A 16,931-nucleotide genomic window follows, 5' to 3' on the forward strand; every position below is an offset into this window, starting at 1 on the left:
CTAATCATAAGTATTAGAAAGGACTAGCATATATTGAGAGAAAGAAAAGAAGGTAATTCCTAATTGATATTTCAAAGATCAATAAACTACTTGTACAACATTTAGACCACATGAGGTGGGATACATCTAGCCCTACTCTTTGTAAATGTGGTACAAACTACAGGCTCCCTTAGAATTGAGACATTGTGTAGCTCAACCACCCGGGTCACCTGGACTTTATGCTCATAAGGATAGTGTCATGGCCCCCATTATAGGTGCCAGTGCCACAATGATGATGAACATGAACTCCTAAACCTTCTATGCTACCTAGGAAACAGAATATCTCCTACTCCTACCGGTTTTCCCCTCGGAGCCCCGGGACTTCCTACCCGATTTCTTTGGTTTACCTCCTGCTTGGCCACTAAAAATTCCAATCCTTCCAATACCTTTAGAGAGTGAGGTCAAGAAAGTTTTTCCATTTCCTGTTTTATCCATCATTCCTTGTTTCATAAACAACTGCTCTTTCTCCAACTCACTCAGCCTCACTCTCATTCTTGAAATCTCCAGTTTCAGCTCTCGGTTTTCTCTCCTTAGTGAAGCATAATTATCTCGAGGGGACATGGCTGCACTAGGTACACCGCTGCTTATTCTCTGTGAGAGCAACCCATCTCCTGAGCTTCCGGACAATGCATTTTTCAGACGGAGCTGCTCAAAATACAGAACTCGCACTGTCATCTGTACTGGAAGTCGATCACTTTGTGCAGCGTGATTGCAGGCTTCTTGAGAGAGCTTTTGGCAGTCAATGAACTTGCACAGCTTCTTGCATTCTTGTTCAGTTAGCATTGAATGAACCTAAACAAGAAGCAAACAAATAGAGTCAATCAACTATAAAAGGAACTCAGTCTAAATCCCTTGTAAAACATGTCAGCTCTTGCATTTCATTTATACCATCTGGCAATGCTGAGGCTAATATAATAAAAGTTCATAACTTACCTTCAAATATATGTCAACCGCCCTGTAAAGCCCGTCATCGATGACACGAGCATAGTCAGGCAGTATTTCAATCATAGCAATGAATTTTTGTAAGCTCAGGTATGGATCAGGAGCAATTTCAGCTAGATATGTGTCAATAAGCCTACCAACTTTCAACAATGAATCATGACTTGGAGAACCGAGGCCTTCAGACTCATATCCACAATCTTCACTTTCTTCTTCTTCTTCAATTCGCTGCAGAAAATTCACCAGTATTCGATGAACGGTATCAACATCATACAATGATCCCCCTGCTTGGATTGATGGTATAAGGAGATCATCAAGTGAAACCATTTCCAGCCTAAAAGCAATCCTCCTTTCAAGCTCAAGCCTGCAGGCTATTGTAGCATCTACCATGATTGCCATTCTCAGCATTCCAAACATGAAACTCAGTGGCACCGAACAACTTTTCTCTGTTGGCATTAAGCTTACAAGGGCTTCCACAACAGTCTTCTGGTCGTGTTCTGCCATGCCAGTATTTAACTTCAACTTTCCTGGATTCCAAGTTTGACATTTCCCAATACCCTTTAAGGATGCCTGAGCAAAATGCATCAAAGATGCAAAAATGCTATCGGGTCGAACACCTAGTCTTGTCATGGCACATATAACCCTTTGATAATAATCGATCCTTAGGAGTGATAGATCTTCAACCCACCACTCAAGACAAGCACTTTTAAGCTCTGTAGACTCACCATCACAATTCAACATAGACAACCCTGATACTAGTTGCTCCTTGCAAGCATTCATGGCAATAGCCTCCACACATCTGCTTGGAATCCCAACCTCCTCTGCAATAGAAGGTAGTGTCTCGCAGGTGGAAAGGACTTCCACCGACTTTTCAAGACTCTGAACTACAACCTCATCCAGATAAGTCTCCGTTCGCACAATAAGGTTTTCATCCCTGTAGTCTTCAGTCATTTCCAAGTATTCTGCAGCACAGCGCAGATGGGCAACATTTGCAGTTGTGATCTCAAAGTTGATGCCGTAACAGAATTTCATTGCAAGTTCAAATGCCAGGGGACCTCCCGGTATGTTGAGTAACTCCAGTTTTGCAGTTGAATCCTTGGCATCTGCAACCATTTTCCGAATCTTTCCACTTCGAGACACCAGTGGAAACTTCAGAAAAATAGAACAATATGATCAGCAAAATAGAAAAATAGAAAAATGCAAGGCTACAATGCTTATAGCATAAGATGTCAAAGCTGTGTGTAGAAAACAAACATTTTTCATCTTGGATATAGAGGAAATTACCTTATGTAGCAAAAAGGACTCTCCATCGACAACAATTGTAATGTCCCCGGCAACATCTGAAAAGATACTACATGCACATAAAACCTCTAATATCAGTAATAAGTAACCAGCATGGTTGAAACATCACATAAATTATCCTAGAAAATGACTAGCAAATAAAGGAAAATTTTGTCAATTGAAAACATCCAATCCAAATTGCAGAAGGAACAAGTAATCCACAGGTTGGGCAAAAATCCAAGTTTTCATGCAGAAACTGTAGCACAGCTTAAAGACATCATGTCCTAACAGTGTATTCTTTGACTAAGAATCAATACTATGGTTGAAAAATCCAGTGGAAGCAGATACCAGGCGTAGCTAAAGTCATAATCCGACCGTGGCTAAAGACATTCAGCCTCAAGTAACAATGTGATGGAGTAAAGGGTAGATCCTAGATTCAACTCTTCATCTAAACAAAAGCAAAAATGTTTGGAGAAACGATTTATTGAAAAAGGGGATCAATTTTAAAATGTTGTATCTTTTGTATATTCTGTTAACTAATTAATTTAAAATTGTTCTGTTCTGTCTAATATGGTAATGAATTGACTAAATCTGTGAGCCCCCACGATCAAGAATAAAAAAGAAGAAGTTGAAGCATGCCAAAGACAGAACTATCAAGTACAAAAGGGGGCACTGGATCTATATATATATATATACATACACATTATATAGAACACCAGACAAATGATTGAAACATCTAGAAATCAAAATAAGCAAGCACATAGCAGGAGCTGGCAGAACCAAAAGAAAGAAACAAAAAGACTGAACAAAACTGAACTTTAAAGCTTGAGATGATGATGAGCTAAATTAATGCAAATGCACAAGACAGAGGGAAGGAGAAGAAGAAGAAGAAGAGTTAAGGGTACCGAGTGGTGAAGGAGCTGCAGAGCTTGGGAGTTGGAGAGCGGCTTGAAAAGGAGAAAGGGTTCTCAGAAACCATTCCCATTCATTCGAATTCACACTCTAAAATGACCAGCAGCTGAATCTCAAACAGTGTTCTTGTGGATCATCATAATCATCACAATGACTCAGAGAATAATATGATCTTTTTTTTCCCCTTTACGTAAATAACCTGTTGGTTTTGAGCAATTCACAATTGGAACCTTGCCTTCTTTTTATGGGGACAGAGACAGGCTCGCTGGTTACCTTTTGCTTTTGCTTCTCCATCATTCCTTTGTCTTGTATTGTGTTCTTCTTTGGTTCTTTTTTTTATTTTATCTCTGAAGATAAACAGAAAAAGAAATGCTTTGTCTGATTTTGAGACTAAATCTGCAGTGTCAGACAGACTCACTCACGCCATTCTGGCAAAGACAGAATAATATGAAACATGAATTAGGAAGAGAAAAAAAACACAAAAACATAAACGCTTTGAATTTTGAAGTTGGGGCATACGGACGTAACGCATTGCAAAACCTTTGCGTCCGTTATCCTATAGATTGTTGCATGGTTTTATTATTCATTGAATTTTTAAGATAAATTACATGAAAGTAAATTTGTTGACACTCTTATTTTTTTTCTTACACCACATCAGAATCCCGTTGATTTTATGAAATGTCTTTTTCTTCTTTTCTTTTCTTTCTTTTACTTATATTTATTATAAAATTACTTTATGAAATGTCTTTGTTAAATGAGAAAAGTAATAAAATTAGACGCAAAAAAAAAATTTCATGCTTAAAAAGGGTGATAATGTACTAGGCATGGACTGATGGGACACAAGTGACGCGGAACTCAATAAAGATGATATAATTGGGGGGAGAGAGAGAGAGAGTGAGAGAGAGAGATGTTGCAAGTACATGCTCCATCCTCTTTTTCTTCCAAATCAATTATTTGTTTATTATCAATGAAAGACTCAAATTAACTTCAAAGCATTTTCTTTTCTTTGCTCTGGTCCCGGTTGACCGCATTATAAAGACCAAAGGTAACATGGTCTATTGACCAAACAAAGGTAACATGGTCTCCTTTTAATTTGATCAAGGTCCAATATGGCAGATCCATTACCCAATATGGCTTATCAGGCCCAATGCCTGGTTAGGCAATTCGAGCCGGATATAATTTACAAACCCATTAAAAGCCCTATTCCGAATACTGTTTTTATTTATATTTATTTTTATATAATTACAATGGTGATATTCTTAACTACTCTAATGTATGAACTATGAAGGGGTTTTGAACACGAGTGCAAGGCGGAGGGGAGGCCATATTACCTCAACCGGCTGGCCTAAACCACTGCCACTATACCTAGTACTTATTTAAAGGAAAAGAACAAGAAAATAATGATATAAAGAAATTAAAGGAAGAAAAGAAAAGGCCATAATTTGACAATTTTGTATTTTTAGCGCATAAAATGGCATTTATGTGATATACCGGGGGAGGCAGGGCATTAAGGGAAGATAAAAAGTTGTGTGCGCCATAGCCGATCGATATATCAGGTCAGGAATTTTGATAGCAAAGCAAGTAGCTTTGCCCTGTATAGTTTTCTAAAGGGCAATACCCAAGCCAACAGAGTCACAGTCACTCGCATAACACAAGCCATAGCTCCAGCTCCACAGCAAAAACAACAAGGAAGATGCGTACGCTCACTCTCGTCGCTTCCTATCCTCTGTAAGTTCTTCTTATCCATCAGTCTTTATGGTTTCATTTCAACCCATTTCAGTTCATCAAACTATCTGTTGGGACATTTGGTAGTTTTCAACTTATAGGTTGATTTCAATATCAAGATACGACATTCGAATGAGCATTCTTAGTTTGAAAAGCGTTTAATTACAAAAAGAATGCGTTTTGGAACCTGTTTAGACTAACCATTTGGTTCTAGTTACTTGATGATGGTGGATTGAAGAAAATAATGTCCTTTTTCGTTTAATTTCGTGGCAGATGCCCAATTGTTTCATTTGAATTGTGTCGTCAAGCATCAAACAAGTTATTCTTTCCTTGCAATATAAGCGAGAAGCTTGCTAAAGGTATGCACACTTGCACATTGTCTGCATAGTGAGTGTTGAAGTTTAGTAATTCCTCATTATTAGGTGAACTATGGATGGAAAAGTTTTACCCTTTTTCTGTATTTTTTGCAGCAAGCAGGGTGCATAAGACATATCAACTCAAGGCTGGATTTTGGGAATCCATTAAATCTGGGTAATTGGAGATACTCATTTTCACTGATCATACACTTACAAAATGACAGACATGCACACAAATCACACACTGAATGTGGAAGAATTTCTGTCGGGTATGTTAAATTGGAACGTTGCATTTGTTATGTTGCTGCAAAGAAGGATGCCTTGCTGAAGCGAGAAACACAATTTGAGTTTTAAAGAACTTATAGTTACGTAGTGCTTTAATGTTTAATTGATCAAATATGAAGGCATTGATTGGTTTGAGCACTTCATCAGTGAACTTGCTTAGAAAGAATGTTACTTTATGGATTAATGACACTTTTAAATGGCAATGTGCTTGTACCACTTTGTCGTCTTTAAATTAATACTAATTGAAGTCTAGAAGAGCAAGAAATTAGATTTTATCACAGATACAGACAAAAAAGTATGGTCCTTAACTCACTTCTTATTGCAGTATTTTAAACAACAACACAACACAAGTAGTAGAACCCCCCTCAACGCTTCCAGAAGAGGAAGAAGAACCTTTGCCTCAAGAATTTGTTCTTATTGAAAAGACTGAACCAGATGGAACAGTTGAAGAAATAATATTTTCTTCTGGTGGAGATATTGATGTGTATGATCTTCAAGCCCTTTGTGATAAGGTAAATACACTGCCATTGCTACTTATTTTGCACATGCATCGAAAAGTTAATGCCTTTTGAATTCGCAATTGTGTCTAAGTCACTCTTCATAGGTCAGGAGTCCACTTATTGTGGATGTATCTTACCTGATTGACCTTTCAGTAAAGTTTGATAAGTTATTCTTTTGCTAAATATGAAGTAGTGAATTTTGATAATGTTATCTTATACCCACTGGCTGAAGTTGAATAGCTTTAATATAAATTTAATAGGTAGGCTGGCCTCGGAGGCCGCTGTCGAAACTAGCTGCAGCTTTGAAAAATAGCTACATGGTAGCCACGTTGCATTCAGTTCGGAAATCACCTGGATCAGGTACATAGTGGATACGGCATTGTTGCAGTATCCTTCTTTTTCACACAATTTGTATGACAATCTAATATCCATGCTTGTTACTACATCTAAAACTACTTGATGAATACTTAGTGTACTTGGAGAAGTTATTTGACAGAGGGGAATGACCAAAAGAAGTTAATTGGCATGGCTCGAGCTACATCAGATCATGCCTTCAATGCTACAATTTGGGATGTCCTTGTTGATCCTGGTTATCAGGTATGATGGTGCTTGAAGATTATTTGTTGGACTTACGCACTAATTACATGAGATGTTTTCTTGATTGTTTCTAATTATATCTTTATCATTCAGGGCCAAGGCCTCGGAAAGGCCCTTGTTGAAAAGCTTATAAGGGCTCTTCTGCAGAGGGACATCGGAAATATTTCACTGTTTGCAGATAGTCAAGGTAAAACAGCAGTTATTTATAGCATTTAGTCTATGTGCATCTGCACGTGCATGCATATGGGTTTGGTAGTCTGTTTCTTAAGTAATTATCAGCGTGGCAACATAAATATTTTGCCACCAATCCTCTATATCGGTGTTCCTTCCTATGACAAGTCTGGCTTTGGGTGTTGCCTGCTTTAGCATATTCAACTTGTATTAAAAAAATTCATACTCATTGTCATACTCTGTTTTCTTACTTTGTCATTGCAGTTGTGGAGTTCTATCAAAATTTGGGTTTTGAAACTGACCCAGAGGGCATTAAAGGGATGTTTTGGTACCCAAAGTATTAGTCATCACTTAGAAATAAGTTCAAGTATGTATGTGCTTTTATCATTGGTTTAGCGCTGCAATTTGTGTACATGACATGCGAACACTTACATTCTTGAGAGACCTGTTACAGGGAAAGTATGTCTGGAAGTGTAGGGTTTACTTTTAAGCAGAGTCTGTCTGGAAGTATAGTTGCTTCAGAATTCTAAAGTTGAAAGTAAATAAGGTGTGATTGGTTTGCTCTTTTAAACTAAGGTAATTGGATGCCTGGATGGCCAGTTTCAGAATGTCAAGTCAGTTACCAATTTTGTCATCCTTGAGGAAAAGACAATGCCAGCTTTCAAGATATTTTTGGAGGGCGGCCGCCTCTGTGTGATTTATTGAGTCCTTGTCAAGTAGAGATGTGTTTCATTAATAAATTCTACGAAATGTCAAAATTAGATTTGGAGACGCTACTGACACGTCTTGCCAATGAACTGGAAATACTAATAGGATGAATATTATAATGGAATTTGAAATTGACAACTTATAATGAATAAAAGCCGCAACTTATTATAATGAATAAAAGCAGCAAATTTGTACCTGCATTCGTACTTTGGCACGTCTTGCCAATGAACTCGAATCTTTTTGCTGATATAATTTTTTTATGGATTAAAATCCTTTGTGAAATAAAGATTTAGTAGCTACAGTTAATATTAGAAATCCAGTTAAATAGAAGTTCTAAACAATGTAATCTCAGAGACGAGTACGATATCAACTTAACTCAACCCAAAACCAATATGGTTTTCAATGTTTATGACCACTAACCAAGTATGTTCACTTAATTAACATAAATGTGATTTATGATTGATTGCTTATGAAAATGCTAAAAGCTTACTTAACAAAAATACTTTATACAGTCCCCAAACTAGCATAGAAACTGTCTTGTAACGGGAATATAGCACAATAATATAATGAAAGAAGAAAAAATTATCCCACATAATAATATGCTATTGGTGGAGTATGAACCTCGCAAGAAATTCTCCCTCCAAAACTAAATCACTGAAACAAAGATATGTTGGATTTGTGGTCCACCAGTACAGCACTTAAAGAGAGGTTCGTGGAAATCGGCGCAAAGGATTTTGTAGTGGACTTTAGGTAACAGGTACAGAAAAGTCAACGTCTCTCGAAGCGAAAAACGTCATTGCCTTCACACTCACTTTCTCAAGGCGATAAAAAATTTGGAAAGAAGATGCCGTATGTCATTAATCTCCACTTATCTCTTTCCACTAAAACTTAAAAAACATTAAACAAAAGAAAACAAAGACCGACCTTACTCAACAAACTATGACGATCGAAGACGCCATAATTAATGTTACAACTTATGTTAATGTTCATGATGACGAAAATGATGTAATCTCAGGCCTTCTTTCTCTGCGCACAGACTTCACCATCCTTAGCCTTCCCATTGACTCGGCCGTGATGTTTGTGTTGGGAACAAAGTCCACCACTTATAGTGTCAAGTATGATTTTGCTTTTGAAAATTGAGAGAAAACTTTTCAACTGTTTCCTTTTATCTTTATTTTGTGTTTTGTTGCATGTTCTAGTTTTACTTCTTATGACAAAGAAAGTCAAGATTTTGAATTTAGTGTTTGCAAGTTTTATAGAAATTGCTCATTGGGTCGTTTCCATAGGGTGTTAGAATGCTGAGAATGAGAGTCTGTGGATGTGTCATTGCTCTGTTGTGTTCTTGCTTCGTCCTCCTTGCGGTTGCACAAGTTACACATCCTTCTGAAGGTGAGTTTGCTGCACATATGCTATATTTCTTACTTGTTATATCCAGCTTTAATTCAATGCAATTCAATCATTTTCATATGATTCTTATATGATTCTTATATGATTCAATTGAAAAGTATGAATTATGTTTTGTGCCCTTTGGCAGTCAATGCATTGAGAGCAGTTAAGAGCAGTTTAAGTGATCCTCGGAAGCATCTCAAGAACTGGAACAATGGGGATCCTTGTAAATCTAATTGGACTGGAGTTTTTTGTTTTAATACTGTTGGGGCTGATGGGTACTTGCACCTTGAGCAACTGTATGCATTCTTTTTTCATACTGCTCTTACCTTTTCCATTCCAGATTACATTACCTGCACAGTGAGGGGTAATGTTTTTTTTCTTAATTATGATTGTTGCAGCCAACTGCTGAACATGAATCTCTCAGGAAGTTTAGCACCTGAGCTTGGCCAACTATCTCACCTTCTAATATTGTGAGTCTGGCCTCTCAAAAATTGATCTGTGATTCCACTTTTTTGGAGGTTTTTTCTTCCTGATTATCCTTTTAGTTGTTTTCTAATGTTTTGTATTTCGTTTTCTTCTCTTCCGGAAGAGATTTCATGTGGAATGAATTAAGTGGCACTATACCAAAGGAGATAGGAAACATGACATCCTTGAAACTCTTGTAAGTTGAGTTCAACCAATCTATAGTTCTGCGTACACTTGTTTTTGGAATATCAACATAATTTTCTGTTTTACAGTACACAATTTTCATTATAAAAAAAAAAAATTGTGACGCATTTGTATGCAGGCTCTTGAGTGGAAACAAATTATCCGGTTCTTTACCTGATGAGCTCGGTTACCTTTCAAAATTAAATAGGCTACAAGTTGACCAAAACTATATGTCAGGTCCAATACCAAAATCATTTGTTAACTTGGTCAATGTAAAACATCTGTAAGTACATGTTCAAGCTAAATGCTACTTGAAGTTGGCTAGCATTTTATATTTCTCATGTTTGACAGCTGCATGTACATTAATTGCTTTGCAGCCACATGAACAACAACTCCTTCAGTGGTCAAATTCCGTCTGAGCTTTCTAAAGTACCCACTCTTCTTCATTTGTGAGTTCTTAAAGCGTTATTTCCTTGTGTTTTTGGGAAATTGTTCTGTATTGATACTTGTTGACTGATTCCTGATGGTGTATACTTGATGCAAACTTTTACAGGCTTTTTGATAATAATAACTTATCTGGATATCTTCCACCAGAATTATCCAACTTACCAAACTTGCGCATAATGTACGTCCTAATTCAACACTGTCTGGATTTTTAGTTTGGAGTAACTTGTTTCCTTTTGTGTGATCTCAGTAGGTAATCTGTTTTTTCTTGACGAGATTTTCTTCTTGGTTGATGGAAATTATTGTTTTCTCTTCCATTTGCAGTCAATTTGATAACAACAACTTCAGGGGGACTGAGATTCCAGCTTCTTATGGAAACCTTTCCCGGTTAGCAAAAATGTAAGTTTTAGTATTCGTATCTTTCTCTTGTTGAATCGATGGTTCATGTTTATACTGCTTTACATTAGGACTATAAGCAAGTTGCATTAATTTGGTGATCAAGGTCGTATGCAAGGTAATTCCAATAGGAATTTTAGAATTTCACTGATATCCAAATGACCTCTGAAATACAGTATTTCCACTTCCCGAGATATTTTAAGTGCTTTAATTTTGTGTTTATTACATGTTGCATAAATTTGCTTGAAAGGGTTGCTAATAGTTTTACTTTTTCCTTTTTTCTGATTTGGCAGAAGTCTTAGGAATTGTAGCTTGCAGGGAGAAATTCCTGATTTTAGCAGGATACCTAGCCTTAGTTATCTGTAAGTATTAAGATGGCTCAACAACCTTGAATTAATGGACACTATAATGCATTTATTTACTCTTCTATTTATACCTCTATTATGTAACCTTTTACTGGGTTCATTTCACAGAGATCTAAGCTGGAATCAACTGAGTGGATCCATACCTTCACATAGACTATCTCACAATATGACAACAATGTATGCAAATGGCCCAAGTAAACTTGTAACTTGTCTGTCCAAAAATAAAACTTGTAACTTGTTCTATTTATACTTCTTGCTGCATCAGCATGTTAACTTTAAATGAATGTTACACAAAAAAATTATTACATATCACCGTCTGTGTTTAATCTGAGTAATTTATAAACTTTTCCTGTTTAATTTCGTTATTTATTGCAGCGATCTGTCAGATAACCAGCTTAATGGATCTATTCCTGAGAGTTTCTCTGATCTTCCTTCACTTCAGAAATTGTGAGAATCTCCTAACTTCCCTAAATCTGCATTTCGTATAATATTGCACTTCTATGCAGACTGGATCTGATTTCTGTAATGACTTGTATTACAGGTCACTCGAGAATAATTTGTTGACTGGTTCTGTCCCTGCTATATGGTGGAATGTATCTTTTAGTACAAAAGCGAGACTTAAACTGTAAATTCCTTTACGAAAAAAGTAGCATTAACATTTAGTGTTTGAGGACCTTAATGATTTAGTGTAAATTTTTAGATTGAGCTTATTTAGAAGTTTGATGAATTTTGCAGTGATCTCCGGAACAATTCACTGTCGAACATATCGGGAGAGCTAAATCCTCCAGCAAACGTCACCTTGAGGTATGTTTCCAATGCAATGGCTTCAATCAGATCCCTATTTTCAGAGTTGTTTCTTATATATTGTTCTGGATTTATTAGAGAAGATAGAACAAAAAAGAACTCTGCATTGTTAAGGATGTTATTATAGCTGGACATCTTATTTTTCTCAGTGCAGTTAAAAATGGAGACTTTTACAGATACACAAATTGATTAAATAGTTTCATGGAAATGAGGAAATGCACAAAATAATTGCATGCAAATTAAGAGTGGCATGAATGGTACAATTTCAATTAGGAGAGACATGTTACCAAATTTTAAAAAGCAACACACATTGTTCTATAGTTGTATTCTCAACACAGGTGGATATAGCTAGGATTCCTTGGAGCTTTTTTGTTTTCTCTTCTTTCATTTCCCTTATCCAATGGCATATATTGGGAATTTTATGCTTGCTTTCATGTTATGGAGTGGTTAACTTGCCCATAAATTATGTCTTGTATTTAAAATTATTAGCAAAATATACCTTGTTTTACTTCTAGAACTTCAAATTCTCACTTATAGCAGCTTTTCTCAGGCTTGAAGGAAATCCTATTTGCAAGAATGCAAGCATACAAAATGTAGGCCAGTTCTGTCGATCCGAAGCTGGAGGAGATGGAATCCCTGATAGTTCAACAAATTCAACTCAAAAAATGACCTGCCCTAGTCAAGCATGCCCAATAGATAATTTCTACGAATATGTCCCATCTTCCCCAGTGCCATGCTTTTGTGCATCACCTATAATAGTTGAATTTCGTCTGAAAAGCCCTAGTTTTTCTTATTTTACTCTATATATTCAGAAGTTTGAAATATACTTCACTAGATCTCTCGACTTGAGCCTTTATCAATTATCAATTGATTCATTTGTCTGGCAAGAAGGACCTCGTCTACGGATGCATTTGAAGCTTTTCCCTATGTTCATTAATCCCCACTCAAATACATTCAACTCCAGTGAGGTTGATCGAATTAGAAGAATTTTAACATCGTGGGAAATTCCTCTAACTGATTTCTTTGGACCTTATGAGCTTCTCAACTTCACTCTGCTGGGACCTTATTCAAATAGTATGTACTTTAGCCTGGACATCTTCGTTTCAAGTCATTTTGGTCTAATTTATGAAATTATGCTGCATTTTTCTATTTGCTCATCTACCAGCACCAGCCTATGAGTATATTGGTCAATGTTCCTCCTGCATGTCATAACTCTTCTGTTTCTTAATTTTACTTTGGAATCAGGTTTAGTGCAGGTTTCTTGTTCTTAATTTCATTCTGCATCATGGTAACTTCACTGATATTGTTGTTATAGTGATCGTTGGGCCACGAAGGATGGGCATCAGGAAGGGAATTTTGGCAGCTATTATAACAGGGGCAGTTGCATCGTTTGTCATTCTTTCTGCAACTGTCGTGCTTCTGATCACAAGATGCTCGAGACACCGGGACAGACCACCTTCTAGGAGACATTCATGTAAGTCCTGAATACTTGGAGATACCATCAGGTTGATTATCAATTTATCATCCTAGAAAGTGGTATAAGTTCTTATCACTCTTTGCAGCCTCGAAGATTACAATGAAAATTGATGGCGTAAAGGTGTTCACTTTCAAAGAAATGACACTAGCTACCAGGAATTTTGATAGTTCAACTCAACTTGGACGAGGAGGTTATGGGAAAGTTTACAGAGGTATTTTATCTGATGACACAATTGTAGCCATAAAGCGTGCGGAAGAAGGATCCTTGCAGGGTAAAAAAGAATTCTTGACTGAGATAGAACTGTTATCGAGATTATATCACCGAAACTTGGTCTCTTTGGTGGGATATTGTGATGAAGAAGGGGAGCAGGTATGAGGTTTGCAGTCTTGGGAAATTAGTCATTGCTTCCAAGTTGCAACTGGTTTTTTTGTGCAGATGCTGGTTGAGTGCTTCAATGTATTAGAATCAAATGAATGTAAATATCATTAATCAAATTATGTTCTTGGTGCTTGTGCAGATGCTGGTTTATGAGTTCATGCCCAATGGTACCTTAAGGGACTGGCTTTGTGGTATGAAATTTCCAACATTCCCAGTTTCTTAAATGGCTCCTTCTATTCATTCATGCCTCTTTGGTTATTTCCATTGTTCTTCTCATCATTCCCCATTTTGGGATAAGATTTCTTTCTGCAGCTTGAGTTTCATCTAGCTAATTCTGCATTGAAATTTCTTCTTAAATTCTGTACTTGCTGTGATATGACAGTTAAGGCCAAGGGAAGCCTGAGCTTTGGTATGAGGTTACAGATTGCATTGGGTTCAGCTAAAGGCATTCTTTATCTCCATAATGAGGCAAATCCTCCCATATTCCACCGAGACATTAAAGCCACCAACATACTTCTGGACTCCAACCTTATTGCTAAAGTAGCCGATTTCGGACTCTCACGGCTTGCTCCTCTACAGGATGATGAAGGGACCGGACCTTCATATGTATCTACAGCTGTGAAAGGAACACCGGTATGTTTAGATTATGCAAAGCTTGAAATGAATCAAGAATAATGTAATATCTGCTACTTTCAAATCCGTTGTGAGAAATTGAGAACCAAGAAGTATGCTTTGTTCCATAACTCTTTTGTTTTGGAACCAATCATACGTGCAGGGTTACCTGGATCCAGAGTACTTTTTGACGAGTAAGTTGACTGACAAAAGCGATGTCTATAGCCTTGGGATTGTGTTTCTGGAGCTCTTGACTAGTGCGCTGCCAATATCACATGGCAAAAACATTGTTCGTGAGGTAACACATTAAAACACCACTGCTCTTTCTGTGATCCATCTGCATATACCAAAAAAAAATATTCATGAAAAATATATATATTTATTTGTCAGGTGAATCTAGCTCATCAGGCCGGGTTGATGTTCTCCATTATAGACAGCCGAATGGGATCCTATCCGTCGGAATGTGTAGAGAGGTTCCTAGCTCTGGCCCTTAGATGTTGTTGTGAGAAGCAAGATAAGCGGCCAGCAATGCTGGAAGTGGTGAGGGAGCTTGAAAACATAATCAAAATCATGCCGGCAGCTGACACCGTATTTTCACCATCTGCTGCCTCATACAGTGACCAATCACCAACCTCATCATCCTACTTGACTAGAGACACATCCTATGTGTCCTCCAGTGTTATATGAAGTGATCTTTCCAGTGGTGTTGTCCCAACCATCGCGCCTCGATGATGAAAAAATATCCTCACATGTTAGTCACGTGACGCTGTATATATTCGTGTTGTATGAAAAGAAGTTATCCTTGATGAGAATCTGGGGGTTTCTTTGAACCATTTTCTCCGTTTTCCCGATTACAGACAGAAAAATAACATCTTGTAGCTGAGTTTCGGATCTAAAATGTAATTTTGTCTCTGTTTTTTTGGCTATCTAGAGAATGAAAATGTCAGTAATAATGAGTAGTGTAGTGTATGTACATAAATTAGCATTTGAGATGTTGTTGTTGTAGTGTAACAAAAGAATGATGGTCATTTTACTGCATACTGAATTTTGAGTTGTTGGTTGTTACTAACAGTAATTGAGGCAAAACTGCTCTCTCTTCTTCATTTTTTTTTCTCAGTTTTGGTTAGTGTATTGGACTGAACCAAACTGAACCGGGTGCAAAACATCCTTAATATTTCTGATTGCAAAAAAAGTTCCCAAAATCTCTACTCTTTATAAAAAAATGGTGATTTCCCCGCTCCAATTTTAAAAATGCACACAACAATTTTCCTTCACAACAATGCAATAGTGACATCATAAGTCATTTTCTTTTTTTAATTTCTTCAATTAACCCTTCTCTTTTCTTTTTCTTTTTTTTTTCAGAGTCGCTGGTTTTAGACAAAAACAACGTGCTGCTGAGCGCTGACCAGCAATATTAAATTAAAGTCCCACCAAATTTCTTTTTGCTGATAAAATCAAAGAAATCCCACCGAGGGCCAATTACCAATTGCCTCTAACTTCACTCCTACGTACGTCCAATTAGAATTTGATTTCTTTTGTTTTTGCTTTAACCTTACAGCTGACTTTGAGAATGAAGTTTCCCGAAAGCTGATATCTGCTCCACACAAAAATGTGAGAAGCAATGTTATTGATGGCACTGGTATAGAGAATTCCTTAAGTTTTGAGGATTCAAATAATGGACTGGGCGAGTTGAAAAGCGCGAACAGCAAGGTCTCAGTCTCCACTGTTGCATTATTCACGTTGGCAATGGCTGCTACCACTGGTTTAGGTGCAGTTCCATTCTTCTTTGTGGAGCTTGATCCACAATGGGCAGGGTTATGCAATGGAATGGCTGCTGGTGTAATGTTGGCTGCAAGCTTTGATCTTGTACAGGAAGGGCAAGGTCATGGTGCTGGGAATTGGGTTGTCATTGGGCTTTTAGCTGGCGGCCTTTTTATTTTACTGTTCAAGAAGTAGTGAATTGCTCCCTTATTTTCTTCTCTTACTGTGTCTTTGCCATTTTTGTAAAATTTAGTTGCATTTTCCCTTTAGTAAATTTGGTTCCTGCTTCATAGAATTCACATTTCCGTTGCATTTTGCAGAGAGATTTAACAAATATTTCCCTTGTAATATCTCGTTCAAATGTCTGCTTTTTATTTTACTAGACATGGAGTGATGGGACACAAGTGACGCGGAACTCAATAAAGATGAGAGGGAGAGAGAGAGAGAGAGAGAGAGGGAGGGGGAGAAGGGGATGGCAACGGGTCAGATAGGGGTCGGATATGACAATATCATCCCCTTCTCCGTCTCTGTTTTCGAACCCATCCCTGTTTAATAGGTTTTAGGGAATTCTTGTTCCTGTCCCGGTCGGGAGACTATCCCCCATACCCTCTCCGAATAAACCCACCCCTGCGTGGATTTTTGCCATTCCTAAGAGAGAGGAGAGATGTTGCAAGTACATGCTACATCCTCTTTTTCGTCCAAATCAATTATTTGTTTATTATCAATGAAAGACTCAAATTATAATACTTCAAAGCACACTCTTTTCTTTGCTGTGGTCTCTCTTGACCAAACAAAGGTAACATAGTCTCCTTTTAATTTGATCAAGGTCCAATATGGTAGATCCATTACCCAATATGGCTTATCAGGCCCAATATCTCTGGTTAGGCAATTCGAGCTGGATACAATTTACAAACCCAATAAAAGCCCTATTCCTAATACTGTTTTTATTTTTATTTTTTATATAATTACAATCGTGATATCCTTAACTATCAGTCCCGATGGTCCAAGAGATTATGATCATCTACCGTTGGATGTTAATCCAATGATTCAAAAAAGTTTCTTAAAAGGAGTGCAAGAGTGAGTAAACCGTTGAATTTACAACCAACGGTGAGTGACCACAAATTTCTTGGACTCCTGTGGTCCA

At 37.3% G+C, this 16,931-nt stretch overlaps 3 protein-coding genes across 3 annotated transcripts; 2 read left to right on the top strand and 1 right to left on the bottom strand.

Annotated features, from left to right (window-relative positions):
• Positions 1-11: 11 nt before the first annotated feature.
• Positions 12-3,357, bottom strand: LOC117631923 (BTB/POZ domain-containing protein At3g08570). The gene is made up of 4 exons (XM_034365263.1): positions 3,165-3,357; positions 2,263-2,329; positions 973-2,127; positions 12-831 (listed from the first exon to the last, which is right to left on the bottom strand). Exons 1-4 carry the CDS (start codon positions 3,242-3,244, stop codon positions 307-309), a joined length of 1,827 nt encoding a protein of 608 aa, XP_034221154.1. The 5' UTR covers positions 3,245-3,357; the 3' UTR covers positions 12-306.
• Positions 3,358-4,724: 1,367 nt separating this feature from the next.
• Positions 4,725-7,267, top strand: LOC117631846 (histone acetyltransferase TAP1-like). The gene is made up of 8 exons (XM_034365170.1): positions 4,725-4,899; positions 5,170-5,255; positions 5,367-5,427; positions 5,863-6,049; positions 6,298-6,397; positions 6,534-6,634; positions 6,728-6,821; positions 7,070-7,267. Exons 1-8 carry the CDS (start codon positions 4,865-4,867, stop codon positions 7,147-7,149), a joined length of 744 nt encoding a protein of 247 aa, XP_034221061.1. The 5' UTR covers positions 4,725-4,864; the 3' UTR covers positions 7,150-7,267.
• A 2,010-nt stretch (positions 7,268-9,277) lies between these two features.
• LOC117631499 (probable LRR receptor-like serine/threonine-protein kinase At1g06840) lies at positions 9,278-15,102 on the top strand. The gene is made up of 18 exons (XM_034364698.1): positions 9,278-9,372; positions 9,492-9,563; positions 9,690-9,833; positions 9,928-9,999; positions 10,104-10,175; positions 10,319-10,393; positions 10,684-10,752; positions 10,864-10,932; positions 11,131-11,202; positions 11,297-11,380; positions 11,491-11,559; positions 12,110-12,633; positions 12,875-13,033; positions 13,122-13,405; positions 13,554-13,605; positions 13,797-14,047; positions 14,190-14,324; positions 14,417-15,102. The coding sequence occupies exons 1-18, from the start codon at positions 9,314-9,316 to the stop codon at positions 14,711-14,713; spliced, it is 2,559 nt and encodes an 852-aa protein (XP_034220589.1). The 5' UTR covers positions 9,278-9,313; the 3' UTR covers positions 14,714-15,102.
• The last annotated feature ends 1,829 nt before the right edge of the window (positions 15,103-16,931 follow it).

This window comes from Prunus dulcis, chromosome 6 (assembly GCF_902201215.1).
Source record: "Prunus dulcis chromosome 6, ALMONDv2, whole genome shotgun sequence".
Lineage (NCBI taxonomy): Eukaryota > Viridiplantae > Streptophyta > Magnoliopsida > Rosales > Rosaceae > Prunus > Prunus dulcis.